General features: G+C 39.2%; 1 protein-coding gene across 1 annotated transcript in view; it reads right to left on the reverse strand.

Annotated features, from left to right (window-relative positions):
• LOC307156790 (thyrotropin-releasing hormone-degrading ectoenzyme-like) overlaps positions 1 to 14,967 on the reverse strand; it is a 124,692-nt gene that overhangs the window by 30,563 nt on the left and 79,162 nt on the right. Inside the window, exons 8-9 of the mRNA XM_079868334.1 lie at positions 8,937 to 9,002; positions 3,818 to 4,005 (exon numbers count right to left, since the gene is read on the reverse strand). Of these exons, the coding sequence (XP_079724460.1) occupies positions 3,818 to 4,005; positions 8,937 to 9,002 (254 nt within the window). The remainder of the gene's footprint in view (positions 1 to 3,817; positions 4,006 to 8,936; positions 9,003 to 14,967) is intronic.

Raw genomic sequence — 14,967 nt, forward strand, 5'->3', positions numbered from 1 at the left:
TTTCAGGTGTGTTGAAGTACAGCGTCATCATTTAAGGTATAAACTTCTTCTCTCTAATGAATCAACTTTCTAATGACTTATTCAATCTATACTAACTTAATACTGAGGTTTTATAATTGAGAAGAAAACTGTGGCCTTTAAGCTAACTGCTATTATGCTAACAAGCTGAAGTAAACAATCAGATTAGCTGTAGCTGTGACAATTTCAAATAAATATTTAGCATTAAATACAAATTACACGATCTTTACAAAACCCTAACTTTGTAAAAACAAGCGAAAATATTTATAATGCTAGCATGCTAGGCTTCCACTGTAAATGCATTCATATGTAAATGTATTACTGAAGGACAGCGTCATCATTTCAGGTATAAACTTCACTTTTCTAATATTTACATTTATGTCCACTTTCTAATGACTTATTACATTTTACTAACTTAATACTGAGGTTTTATAACTGAGATGAAAACTGTAAGCTTACTGCTAATACGCTAATAACAAGCTGATGTAAACAATCAGATTAGCTGTAGCTTTAAGAGTCTGTGACCATTTCAAATAAATATTTAGCATTAAATACAAATTACAAGATCTATACAAAACCCTTACTTTGTAAAAACAAGCAAAAACATGTTTAGTTATCTATTTTTATAATGCTAGCATGCTAGGCTTCCACTGTAAATGCATTCATATGTAAATGCATTACAATAAACATATTTTCAGTCTTTTTACAAACTGAAGGAAGAGTTCAAATTAATTACTGTGGTAATAAATAACAGACCAAATATGATGTAAATACAGCTGCTGTTGTATTTAACCCAAAAATATTCCTTTAATGCACGTTTGAAAGAAGATGTGGATTAGATGTGGATTAGCGAGCTCTTTGCTAGCTGGATTATGAAGCTGCTTCAAGATAATATCAAAGTGTAGCATAAAAGCCAGCATGTGTTTCAAGTACAACGGTGTGGAAGAAATATATTTTTTTCTGTTGAGTTTGGACATCTCCAGACAGACTCTGGACCCTCTATGAACTTTAATGAGATGGCAGTGGACATGAAACACACAGAAGGAGTGTGAAATACATTCAAACTGACCTTCTCTGTTTTCCTTTTGTTGCTGCCAATGTTTCTGTCAGCACATTTTGCTAGGCTGGCTTAAAGCCTCAAGTGAGGTGTTACACTGCATTTACAAAGGTGCCAAATCCCCCTGCATTCTGGCAGGTTGTCTGGTACTCAGCTGAAAACCCGCCTGAGGGGCAAAACAGGAAAGAGACGCCCCCTACTCGCAACACAGCTTTGCTATTGACTCCTGGAGCAGCTCTGCTTCTGAACGCCTCCGCAGAAGACCGCAGCGCTCAGAAAACACGTTCATGTAGGAGGAGACGTTCAGAGGAAGGTGGCTTTGTCTGCTCTGAACAAATGAACTCAGGAAAGAGGCGGACAAACACATTTGTACCTGTATGTTTCATATTTATGACATTAGATGGCTTGTTATGGAGAGCTAGCCTAGCCGTGCAGAATGAAGAAAAAAGCTTTTATGATGCCAGAAATTAGAGAAGTTATTATTATCTCCTATTTCGAACTAATGGATTCAACTTTTAACCACCTTTAGTCAAAAAGCAACCACAATAATATATCCAATAGATTGCAAGCTAAGAAGTGTTTTATCATGTCCTGAAATTGCAGGTGTTTGACATTGATACTGTTCTCAACTTGAGAAACGTTATTATTACTATCTAAATGGCAATACTGCTTAACATCCCTCACCACACACACTGAAACTGACAGTTCAGCAATACAATTCAATTCTTGAGTCAATTTGTGTGCTGCTAACAGTGTCTGATTCAAAACAAAAGGAGAATTTCTAAAACAGATCAGATGCAGTATTGAATTAATCATCTACATTTTAACAAAGAATTAAACTAATTTATCTGCCAGTGACACATGCAGTTTTCTGTGACAATGCAGACGGGTGCCAAACATCATGTGGCGGTGACGGGTTAGCATAAATCGCTAATAATAAATGAAATGCTCAGTTAATAGCGGCTAGATATTTTGTGCGTGAACATGATGTGAGATCTAATTCATACAGACAGTGTTGTGTTACTCTTTCTTGTCCTGCTGAAGAAAAAAAAACTGTCTAAAATAGTTAACAGGTGTTGGTTGACTATAGCCAGTGAAAACTTTCAAACCAATAGCCGCGTTTCCACTGTCGGGCCAGGGCCGGGCCGTGCTAGTGCGTGCCAGGGCCAGTCGCGTTTCCACTGTCACTTCCGGGGCTGGATCGGGGCTTACTCGAGGCCAACGGCCAGGATTTCTGGCCCGTCGAATACCTTGGGCCAAAGCGGGCCAGCTCGGGCTAGAGGAGTGGTTACCAACAGAGGAGGAGTTTACCAGCGCCGGATGATTCTGTCAGCATTAAAGACTTAAAAATAAAATAATTTAACTCGCGTTCATGTTTGAATGCCTTCTGTTTGTGATGCAAAAGACTATGCGCGCTAACCGTTACCATAGTAAACATAGTAAACGCTTGAAGATACGCATATTAAAAAAAACATAGCGAACGCTTGAAGAAATCAGACCAATCTTAAAGGCTATGACAGTCATGTTTTTATTTTATCTGTCATAGCCTACGTCTCGTCTCTTTAAACCGGACTATCATAAAATAAAGTAACTTTTTTTTCGGGAGCTTCCTCTGTTTCTCTGACTGAAATATCTGTATGGGAGTCGAGAGATTGCTAAAGCTCCTCAGGTCGTGGCATAAAGTTGTAGAAATTATCATTTTTTTCTAAATGTGATGTAAATATGATAAAGAAACAGACGCGACTGAAAAAGTAAGTGTGTCCTCTTTCTTTTGTGAAATAGACCTAAGTGACTAATGAGTGACTAATGTGCAATTTTGACATAAATTAATTCATTATTATCAATGTATCACTTTTGTAAATCTGTGGTAAAACATCGATGCTTGGGTTTTTAATATTCAAGTAAACAAACAAAAAAAATGCTAGCAAACGGCCGCTTTTATCGTGTTTGTTTTCAACGCTGTTTCCAGTGATTTCTGATTAGTTTTCTGATAAAACTTCCATTTGTTGGTGAAATGATGGGTTAGTGTGACGTTGTTCCAGAGAGGCGTGTTACGGGCGTGTTTTAGTGAAGCGCTGTGGAGCTTCTGGCCCGACAGTGGAAACGCAGGCCCGGTGCTATTGGCCCGAGGCTATTAGCCCGGCACGGCCCGTTTAAAGCCCTGGCCCGGCCCTGGCCCGACAGTGGAAACGCGGCTATTGTAGGCTGGTTTAAGCTGTTTCTTTTAGTAGGAGTGATAAAAGGCAGACAAGATGTGCGAAGCATTAAACTGTTCACATCCTTTGGATAAGTGAGGAAATCCTCTGGGTTTTCATGCTCTTGTGGGGCGCTAGGCTAGTCTTTATCTGTCTAGCTCTGCTTATAATCTCCATATGGCCTATTCTTCTGTATTTCTTCCAAAATATCTTAAAGTTTAATCTTATTTTTAATCAAAATGGTTTCTTCTCTTCAGCTGCAGAACAACTGTAGGATCTTTTTCTCTCTGAGCTTGATCTGATCACAGGAAACTATCAGAGCATCACTGTGTGGGATTTTTACATTATTCAGCATTGCAGTGTTCAGCAAACATACAGGCCTCTGCGTATTATGGTGGATTTTCTGCACTGATTTATGAGCTCATGGAGAATCAGAGGTTAGTTGACTGATGGTGTTTCATTTTCATGCAACAACCTGTTGTAAAAAATGGTCCATTTGACATATAGCACATTCGACATGTAGCACATTTGAGATATAGCACACTACCTTTTGTTGAACAGCTCAGGATTCTGGATCTTGGCGTCCGTGTCATAGACAAAGTGCTCTTGGGAGATGGTGACACTGTTGTCAAGACTGTCGTTCTTGCTGATGGTGACGACAGGGTAGCCCATCTGCAGGGTCCAGCGGTCCATGACCTGCGTGATGTTGATGTCCTTTCCCTCCCGCTGCATGGCCTGTGACACAAAATATCATACATCAAAACACATCATACACATACACGGATCACCGTGTGGGGCATCTAACAGCTCAGAGTAGAATACATTGTGTCTGACAGTATCAATTAAGTGGAAGTGAGTTGTGTTGGTGGGCTTTAGGGTTTAGGGACCACCTAATGAAATTAAGTGGACGTAATGATTAATTCAGATTTGATGGCTTTAATGGGTTCTTATGCACATATTTGGACTGATTAAGGTTTTCTTTGTCTTGCAAACATAAAAACCCATCCAGTACTTTTAATTAAAAACTCTGTGAATAGAAAGGTGATTAAAATTCACTGTTCTTTTACACCGCACACGGAGGAACATTACAAGGAAATTTCCAGTTATCTAACCTCTCTATACAAGAGAGATGCTTGTAAAGGAGCAGAATTAGATTTATAGGTCTGATTTCTTCAGAGGAAGCTTCTCCTCCTATTTTACACAAGTAAAACATTAAATTGAATCTCATGGCTCATTAATGAGGAAAGCTTGCAATGTGACTGTTTTGTCCATGGGGGAAATATACTGGTTATTCTTTGAAAAAAATGCTGCTATAAATGGCTCAGCATAGTGGACAACTGGCAGGTTTCTGTATGAATTGATATGGAAGTTTCCTGTATGAATCGGCAGTCATCGGTCCGGGCCCCGCTTGGAACAGGCCAAGTGGAACCAGTTACATTGGTGCCGTGACCCGGGTGGGACCAAGGTTTAGAGGGGTGAGTCTATCGGAGGCCAGCTAGTAAGAGCTGTGCAGGTAAACTTCACTCCCCTGCTCTAAAGAGCTTTGCCCAAGGCTGCTGTCTTTAACGTCCTTGTTATCATATTCCAGATGGTAACTAACTTTGTTGAATTTCTTGGAAAAGGGCAAGTAGAACCATTCATATTGGTAGCGTGACCCAGATTCAAATGAGGTTCAGGGGGGTAATACGAGCGGATAATAAGGTGTAACAGATAATAACAGCTATGCAAGTAAACCTCACTCCCTTGACCTAGCGACTGATGCTAAGTCTGTGGGCTTTAGCATTGTTAGCCTTGTTAACAAACCCACCTCCTGTACTGGCAATTGCTGATTCGAACCCCGCTCTGAGCGGGCCGATCAGAACTGGATGCACTAAAGTTAAACTCTACTGGAATCAACCAAGTTGAGTTTCCCATGTGCTCTATATGAAGAGTACTTGTGTATCACTTCCAATGTAAAGTCAGTATTTTGAGGTTTTATTTCAGTCCTGATGCAGCTGTCTGTATCCACAGTAGGCACCTTGCTAGGTTTTGGATCAGAGTCAATGTCATTGGCTCTACATATATTTCTAATCATTTCCATTGACGGCATCCTAAAGAGGTGCAGCATTTCATACTTACTGGAGCCAATCAGTAATTTTGTATGAAATTGGTTGTAACCGTTGGAGAGCTACAGTGTTTCTGCAGCAGTACTGAGTCAGTGTGTTGTGGAGACCCATGGGACTGGAAGAGAAATGTGGCGACAGAAACAAAGTGCTTTGTCAGGCTCTCTTGCATTCTGCAAACTTCAGCTTGACTAGATCAGTCGAGCATGTGAACTTCCATTCTCCAGTGTAACTGGGACCCTCTTGCTTATAGCAATTGATTATGACCATTGTGAGTGTTAAAATATATCTTTGTCAAGGATATTATACAGAAAATTTTAAATGAAACCGGACAACTTCTCACATCTGTCGATGACTCACAGTTTGTTTACCATGTGAAGAAGAGGCTCTGAAGAGGCTGATGACGGCAGCTGATGTTCCTACATTAAGAATAATTTCCTGTAGGACGTTTTCAGGAAGCCACTGTACCTTTGCCTTGGCGAAAATAATTAAAGGAAGTGTAGGCCGGTCCGGCATGGGTCCTGAGCTTGACAAAGTGCTTTGTGGGCGCTTAGCACTGCCAGATTATTGCAGCAAATTGGATTTCATGAATAGCTAATGAACATAGCGCATATCAGTATTCATTAGATGATGGGCTGTCAAGGACTGTTAATGTAGCTAAATTCGTCAGTGCCTCACAAACACGGTCACTGAGAGGATAGGAGGGTCCTGGTTTGGTCCCCTCACATGAATTCACCTTTAAATCCTTTCTGTTCTGAAAGAGAAAATGAAGAAGCGGGTGCCTATCAGCCGACACTTAGGAGAGTGATGTGAATGACAAAACGCTTCATACGATGCTGATAGCTGCTAAATGTCCTGCTGTTCCATTACAAACTATAATAACTTTGAGATTATGCTTGAAAGTAATCTCATTAAAGTCATGACACTTTGTGAGATGAGCACTGAGAGGACTTGCTGAGAGTCGTCTGACTTTAAAAGCACATCTCTGTGCTGATGACTTGAACCCAACGCTCAACTTCACTGTGATTATAGATGGCCAGCAGTTTCAGCAGGTGTCTTAAGCTTTTTTATGTCCTCATCTATTTCTTAAAATGGTTAAATCTTACATAGTAGATAATTAAGGTTTTATATTAAGTTGGTATTATTTACAACTGCTCTGGGGTGCGTTTCCCGTACAACAACATAACTCGCTGGTTCACTACCATAGTACAATGCATCGTTTAAGAAACCAACTAGCTAGTCAAGACTGTTTCCCAAAACCGTACAGTCGCAAATTGGTAGTTAAACCACGTTAGTTAATGATGTCACGCAGGTGGTGGAGTAATAACTCCTTTTAATGAATCTGTATGATATTGAATTCATGCTAGATGTTTTGCTATAAATTACGGACATGGCATCTGAGGACTATCTCTTAGTTTTCTCAGTTATTTAGCTTTATTTCCAGATTCAATCATAGGCTCGTTCTTACGTACTAGCGCACGTTCGCACATGCACACTCTTCAAAAACGATGCTTAAAATAAAATCTCTTGACAAACTAAAAGACATAAATGAAATTTGTATGTACTCTAAATAAAAGATATAGATTGTACTGAATGTCAGCTTGCTTATTTGGCTCAAAATGAGGATGTATTAAGTCCACATGTCTTGCAAACAAGAAACTATGCTTCTAACCACAGGTCGAAATCTGTCGTTCCAACCACACAACTTTGCGATGCTGTTTGCAAATGTTCGTTGGAATGATGGTTTCAGGAAACACCAACTCGTTGAACTATGCTGATAACGACGGAACTTGCGACCATAGGTGGCTAACAATGCTTTTGGGAAACGCACCCCTGCACAGGTGTGTTAGCATATTAGCATTATGTAGCATCACACCTCCAGCCTTAATTAATTTTGTTATCTTAGCATACATCTGAAGCATCTATAGCAGCAATATAACCGTGTAGCCCAAGACTGGTTGCCCACTGAAGTTAAGCAGGGTTGAGTCTGGTCAGTACCTGGATGGGACACCTCCTGGGAAAACCTGGTTGATGCTGGAGGAGGTGTTAGTGAGGCCAGCATGGGGTGCTCACCCTGTGGTCTGTGTGGCTCCTAATATAACCCAGTATAGTGATGGGGACACTATACTGTAAAAACAAGCGCCGTCCTTTGGATGAGACACTAAACCGAGGTTCTGACTCTCTGGGGTCATAAAAAAATCCCAGCATGTCCTTCGAAAAAAAAAAAAGAGTGGGGATGTTACCCGGGATCCTGGCCAAATTTTCCCATTGGCATCTTCTTGGCCCTCTAATCACTAATCATCCCCATATAGACTGATTGGCTTCATCACTGTCTCCTCTCCACCAATAAGCTGGTGTGTGGTGGGCGTTCTGGCGCATTATGGCTGCCATCGCATCATCCAGGTGGATGCTGCTCATTGGTGGAGGTTGAGGAGATTCCCCCTTCCATGTAAAGCACTTTGAGTGTTTATTAGATGTTTATTAGATTATTAGATGTGGGATAGTCTCACTTGATACTTCCATCCATGAAGGCGTATGAGGTGTATGGAAATGCCAAATAAAGAAACAAAATGCCAATACTAGCACTTGCTTTGTATGTGTGTGATAAAAAAAACAAGATCATTTAAATTGTTTTGTTAAACATTTAATTTAATGTCATTTAATGTAGAAGCTGTGCATTAGCATTATTATTGCAGCATTAGTTGTCCCGGTAATTAAACTGAAGGAATTATGGGAAATGAAGTCCGACAGTAATGGTTGCTAAAGAAAAAGTATTAAAAAATATGGAGAAATAAAAGCAGCGAATCTCAGGAAACATGCCTGTCAGTGTTTTTGTCAGGAGGGGGGCAGTCATGCCAAATAAATACTGTATTTTTGAGACCTGAGTGACGCACCTAAATAGGTCAACTTTCTTTCAACGGTGGATCATTTTTAGATTTTTCTTGGGTTATTCTTGGCTACACCTGAGCTGAAGGGCAGATGCTCATGTTTAATCTGAGAGACTCATCAGGCTTGTCAGCAATTATGTGACACTTCACTAATCTGGTCTGATAAGATTCGAGTAATTTATAAGTTAATTAAAACCACCAGAATCAGCAGCAGCAAGACTTCATAATCAGTATCTGTGAACATTTGCATTTAGCAGGTTACAGCGATCAGATTTCTGGATCAGTATGTGACCTTCCCATGTGGACCTGTGGAAAACGTTTTCATATGAAGTGAAACCTCAAGTTTAAAAGCAAGACTATCAAACACAACCCAGCCTGCGCATCGAACTCCTTCCAGTGTGGCATTTCCATAAAACCCTTATGTGTTGATGTGAGTAGGTGGTGTATTGGCATGAATTGTGAACCGCTGATGATGCGCAGTTATATAATGGCCTCTGCCCTACATGTCTATGCAACGCATGAATCTCTGAACACCTGCCTGCAGGAGACGCACTGGGTGAATTTAAGTAGGTTGAACACATACAATTTCACTCGTCAGCTCGCCGCTCACTGACCCCATCGATGATTCCCACTCGTGGATGGAGGTCTCACACCCAGAAGATGCTTAAGATCTTACCTCTGATAATTTGTTCCACAAGTCATCTCGCGCCGCGTTCCCATACATATGCGTCATCAAGTAATCCTGCAAACAGACAGAGACGGAGATCAATATTGGAAGAGAAATAAATTGGACTTGGACAGGAACGGTGAACTTGGGAAACGAAATAAGCCCAAACAATAACAGTACTAATCCGCTCAATTCAAGCTGAACATATGCAAATTAGCAGCAGATGTTTGGGTGTGATTGGCTGTCAGATCAAGGAGGACCATAAGGAGGCCAATTAGAGGCTGATTATGTTGTTCAAGTCGATGCTGCATCAGCGTGTCACAGAATGAGTAACATACAAATCAGCAACACAATTTTACAGGAGTTTCTTTCAAGACAATGCTAAAGTTACACCCTGGTTACACTAAAATAAACTCCCTGGGTTATGAAAAAATAATGGGGGAAAATCATTCATTCATTCAGTGACTAAAAACTTAAATACTTTTACAAAGTAGTACTTTGACGATATCTGATAATCATATCCACATAACAAACTGTCAATGAATTTACATGATACCCATGTACAACTTGCTATTACCTAAATTTTGTAAACACTGTACTTTTTAAGTGAACATTTATAAATATTCTACATTTATAAAAGTAAAAAGTGAGCTTTGTGAAGAAAATAAACACCTCACCATAAGTCAGCAAAGTAAATACAAGTACTTCAACATCAATCACAGACAAATGTGCAAAGTGGATGAATATCTGTAATGTTGTATATTACTGAAGCTAAGACACTAGTGGGTGTTCATTTCTCTGCTAAAAGACTTTAATCTGTTAAACAGAGGCAGCGCTTGTGCCAAACGCTACATTAGTGTGTCTGTTCTGCCCTGCAGTCTCAGTCATACAGGTGGTGGGCGACATGAAGAAGGAGTCTGATCCTAGACAGCACATTTACATTCATCTGATAAGAACATCTGGTGGGAAGCCTTTTCCCTGCTGTACGAGATTCATCGATAACTCTCGAGTGACCGTGAGCGATAAACCCGTCAACTGTAATCCTCTTCCTGTTGATGAAGTCAAGAGCACATGCTGACATAAAATAGCATGTTCTCTGTTAATTCTGGGGTATGTGACATACAATGGACTGATTTCGAACTCCCTTTATACTGTGTTTTAAAGGGATAATTCTCTCATTTCCCACACTTCTGTGGAATACAATCTTGTGTTATGAAGTCATAAGAGATCTTTGTGCGATGAAAAGACCAAGTCAGATTTCCACAGTTAAATGCCAGCACTCAATACCATTAAATGCACTCAATACTATTGGCTTTTGAGTGTATTGTGATGCACCAGGTTTGAAAGATTCATTGAGATCTTAGAGAAGAAACGGTTTAAAGTGGATAATCAAAGACTATAAATATGGATTTGGAATGACATGAGCGTAAACAGATGATGGCAGGGTTTTTATTTTAGGGTGAACTTGTCCTTTAATAAGGTAATTATTTTAGACTTTGTTTCATGAATCAAATCAAAAGGGGCACTTGTTGAAATGTGGACAGGCGTCATGCTGAGAGGTTTGAGCAAATTGCATTGGGATCCTGAAAGCGTGACCCAGTCCAGCTGGCCTCCAGCACTACATGCTCTGCTGAGCTCTCAGAGAGTCTGGGATTTGAGTCTGGAGCAGAACCAGATTCATGTTACCATCCTGATGAATCTGTTTTAAACCAGTGCAATTCCTCTTTTTCTCTCGCTCTCTGTCTCCTCCATCCTGAAGAGAAGTGACCATGTGGCCCAATCTCTCCTCTGATAGGGCAGTCAATGTGACATCATTATTTTGACACTGATGTGTTCTGCTGACGGCCACAGCTAGAGGTAAGACGAGTAAAAATAAATCTAATTGCCACATCAGTTAGTGTGTGTCTGTGTGTGTGTACACTCTAAATATCTCTAATAAATTATACAGAAGCCAGCTTGAATTTATTGATTTGAAATAATAAAATGCATGGAAAACTGCACCACTTCTTGAAGAAACTTTTGTTTCATAACTTTAAACAAAATAATGCAACTACACTCTCAGAAAAAAAGGTACAAAAGGTTTTCAAAAGGTACACCTTTGTACCTAAAGAGTGCATATTAGTCCCTCAAAGGTAAATATTGGTACCAAAAGTGTACATATTAGTTCCAAAAGTGTACATAGTAGTACCTAAATGGTACATATTAGAACCCTTTTGAAGGGTACTGTCCCAGTGACAGATTTTGTACCTTTTTTTCTGAGAGTGTACATAAATAAAATAATATTTTTTATTTTAAATAAACATTTTTGGCATTCAAAATTAATATAATGAAATATGTACATAATCTATATGGTTTTATAATATGAGTTTTTTGTGCCTTAAATGTGTCTTTTTGTGATTGTACAAAGATGCTAAATTGTTGACCGTTGTCCCTGTATTCGGCAGGTATAAATTGGCTGCTGAATGAGATTTTTGCAGTATGAAATACCCACTCTGCTCATTTGCATACATTTGCATAGCAGCAAGGGACCACCCAGAGCCATTTTATGTTTGCGATGACATTTTCCAGTCTGCTTGGCCTAAAAATGTGTATTTTAATGACTGTGTTGCTACCCACCACTGTTTAGTGACCAAAACGCTCTTATAGACATGAAAGACAGAAAAACACACATACAGCGTTCCTCATGCATGAGAGCTGACTAGCACTAACCATCTATCAATTACAGAGACTGGTGTTGCTATAAGCTAAGTGACACTGTAATGAGAATAAACAATACATAGCACAGACAAATAATGGGAATTTTTAATTTGGAGACAATATTTGATAAATATATATTTATAATTACTCCATTCTACATCTTGTGAATTTTATTCAATGTTACAAAGCACTTAGGGGCTGTTTTAGCCAAACTACGCTATTTTAGTAGTGGGCATAAAAAGCCTGTACTATACTTATATGTTGTACTTGTGATGCCGAAAAGTCCGTCTAGTTAGACAGCTAGGATCAGATCTAAGGACACACTTCATAACTCAACAGATTCCAGTGGGATGGTTGTGTGTGTAAATAACTTAATGTAATTAGCAAAGGTTAGTTTCTCTTCTGACAATCTTCAGGACAGAATCATATCCTGAACGTCCCTTCATCAGATATTATAACCCCATTCGGTTATGGTTCCGCATTTTGCAAAGCCAAATTACTTACCAAGGGAGACAAAAGATTGATCGCTTTCGATATGTAAATCCCCCGGAGCTAAAACACAAGTTTTCTGTGAGAGCCTTCACCACAACAGTCAAAGCAGATCATAAATAATTCATTATTCATCCTTCTAAATGAGTTCCCTCAAAAAGTAATACAAGAAGAAATATGTCTACAATTTTCCTGCATATGAAAGTAATTTTGAGGCAATGGAGGTAGATTGTTTGGTGAGGTGTTGTGTTTACCTGTTCTTCCCATCAATCACACAGAGACAGACAGAGATACTGAAAGTTCCCATAAGAGAGAGAGACAGAAAACAGCAATAATGAGGCGGAACAGCCAAGCCAGAAGGGGTTGCTGGGAAAAGAGGAGGAATATGGGAAAAACAGATCCTCTCTGTGTTTAAGAATGTTGGGAAATTGAATCGAGTAGTGTCTGAGTATCAGTATTTCATCTGTGTTCAGAAAGAATTATTAGCCCACAATATCCGCAGGGATCTGATGGACTGTCATTCTCCAAGTCAGGATCCCGTTGAGAGCGAAAAACAGGACTATGAAGCACTGAATCCAGGGAAGAAGCTTCCCGCTGTTCCAAATCACATCCAGAGGATGAAGATGGACTGTAACATGCTGAAGTTTATTTCTCCAGGGCAATAGCGCACTTGTCCTCTGCTATTCATAGGTCAAGCATTTCACATTTCCAGCTGGAATGAATATTTCCTACATCCCATAATATGATCCATCTGAAAGTGGCTTTAAAAGCGATGGGCAGTGTGTGTAAATGAGACGGGAACGCTTCATCACTCCAGCAGCTGTATGAGCCTGAGAACCATTCGGACTTCATTTATGACTCCCACTTTTCTTTTATAAGAGACATTCATCCGCCCGCCTCACCAGCCCATCCACCATTACCAATAAAGACACCCTCATCCTCACAGTCAGAGAGAGAGAGAGAGAGAGAGAGAGAGAGAGAGAGAGAGAGAGAGAGAGAGAGAGAGAGAGGATGGTTAATGGTGGTCCGGGTGGGACTTCAGCCTGTCTGCTGCTTCTGAACTGTTCAGCATTCACGTCTGTCTGCTGCTTCAATTATGCAGAGACACGAGGAGGAGAAGAAATGCCACACAGAAGACAGACACTGAAAGAATGAAATGAGCTTCAGTGAACAGAGAAACACAGACAGCAGATGAGAGAGGAGAGATGGATCCTGGGAGAAGTGTAATGTTGTCTTTCTCCTCTTAAATACATAGACTTACAGATCAAGAGGGGTTTAAGAGTTCATCAGGTAGAAATATTAGTTAATACAACAAAAAGTTTAGACAAATTATTCATTTAATTTGATAACACTTTATTTTATTATTTTGATGGTTCACTTTAGACATTATTATACTAAAACTGGTTACACTTTATTTTAATGTGTCCCTGTTACAGTGTAATGATACATTTAAGAACTGAGTAATAATAATTAACTACATGTACTTACTACTTACTATAGGGTTTGGATTAATGTGTGTTTTAGGGTTAGATGGATGTAATTATGGAATTGATTGTAATTACTATAGTAACTAACAACATGTAACGTGTAAACAAGACTATAAGTAAAACTTACTATAGATAACTTTGCAACTACATGTCAACTAGCAGTCATTAGAGTATTAGTAGACTGTCTGCTTAACCTGTTAGGCTGCAACCCCACTTTTGAAAAATCCCCAGAAATGGCAAAAAAAAAAAAAAAAAAAAAAATTGAAACAGATACAGTTCATGAACCCTTTGCACTAAAAGCACAAGTATGACCTCATATCTCATGTTTATAGAAATCTGATGTAAAACTATGAGAATCTATCAATATTTCTCCAAATATGCACATTTTTGAGCTAAAAGCCCTGGGGGACGTTGTTTTGTCAAGCGCAGTCATGACGACAGCACAGGATTTTTTTTCTGACTGAGAGCGGCTGACGCTCATAATTCATATTAATATCTGCCAACACTTTTCAATGGTCCGCAACAGACATTCTAAGTAACTTTTCAATTACAAAATATTCTACTAACCCGAACCCCAACACTATCAGTCTAGTCTTCTAATATTCTAATGAGAGTTAGTTGACATGTAGTTATAAAGTTATATTTTTAGTAGAATGTATCAAATGGACCTTTGAAATAAAGTGTAACCTTTCATTTTAATCAAAATTATTACTGTTTCTTTCTTCTTTCTACATATTTGTCAGAAATGATATGACATAAAGAAAGAAAAATAGATTTTCCAGATATGCCCATCATGTCATATTGATTTACTGATTAACCAAGATTTAGACAGAATTGATTGGCATATTTTCTTGCTTTTGCGCTAACCAGAATATTGATGTTGCTAATAATACCACGTTTACTATAGTAGATACTGGACAAAAGCAAACACAGTAATTACATTTATAGCCAGTCCAAGATATGTGAACACGTGTGCATTAGACACATCAGTCTACTGGTCAGACGTGTTTGTGCTGCGATATAAAGCTTGTATGTGCATCTGTTACATCTGTAAATGAAGCGTTAAATCTGCTGTGCAGAAAACATGACCTGATTGTGCTTCCAGCAACTAAGAGCAACAATAAACCACAACGTCAAAAATAACCCAGAACCAAGCTCTGAAACTGACAGCATCTCAGTCATACACAAATTAAATGAGAAGTTACTGATGTTTTGAAAAGGGATTTCATTGGATCTAGAGGGTGAAGAATCTAAATGTGAGTCTTACACCTCTGAAAGTGTGTTAACTCACATGTCAAAGGAAGAGGGTGTCACATTTAACTCTCATTCGTTTACAGATTTACTCTCACTGGATTCAAACCTGCAGC

Source organism: Squalius cephalus (assembly GCF_949319135.1).
Source record: "Squalius cephalus genome assembly, chromosome: 4".
NCBI classification, from domain to species: domain Eukaryota; kingdom Metazoa; phylum Chordata; class Actinopteri; order Cypriniformes; family Leuciscidae; genus Squalius; species Squalius cephalus.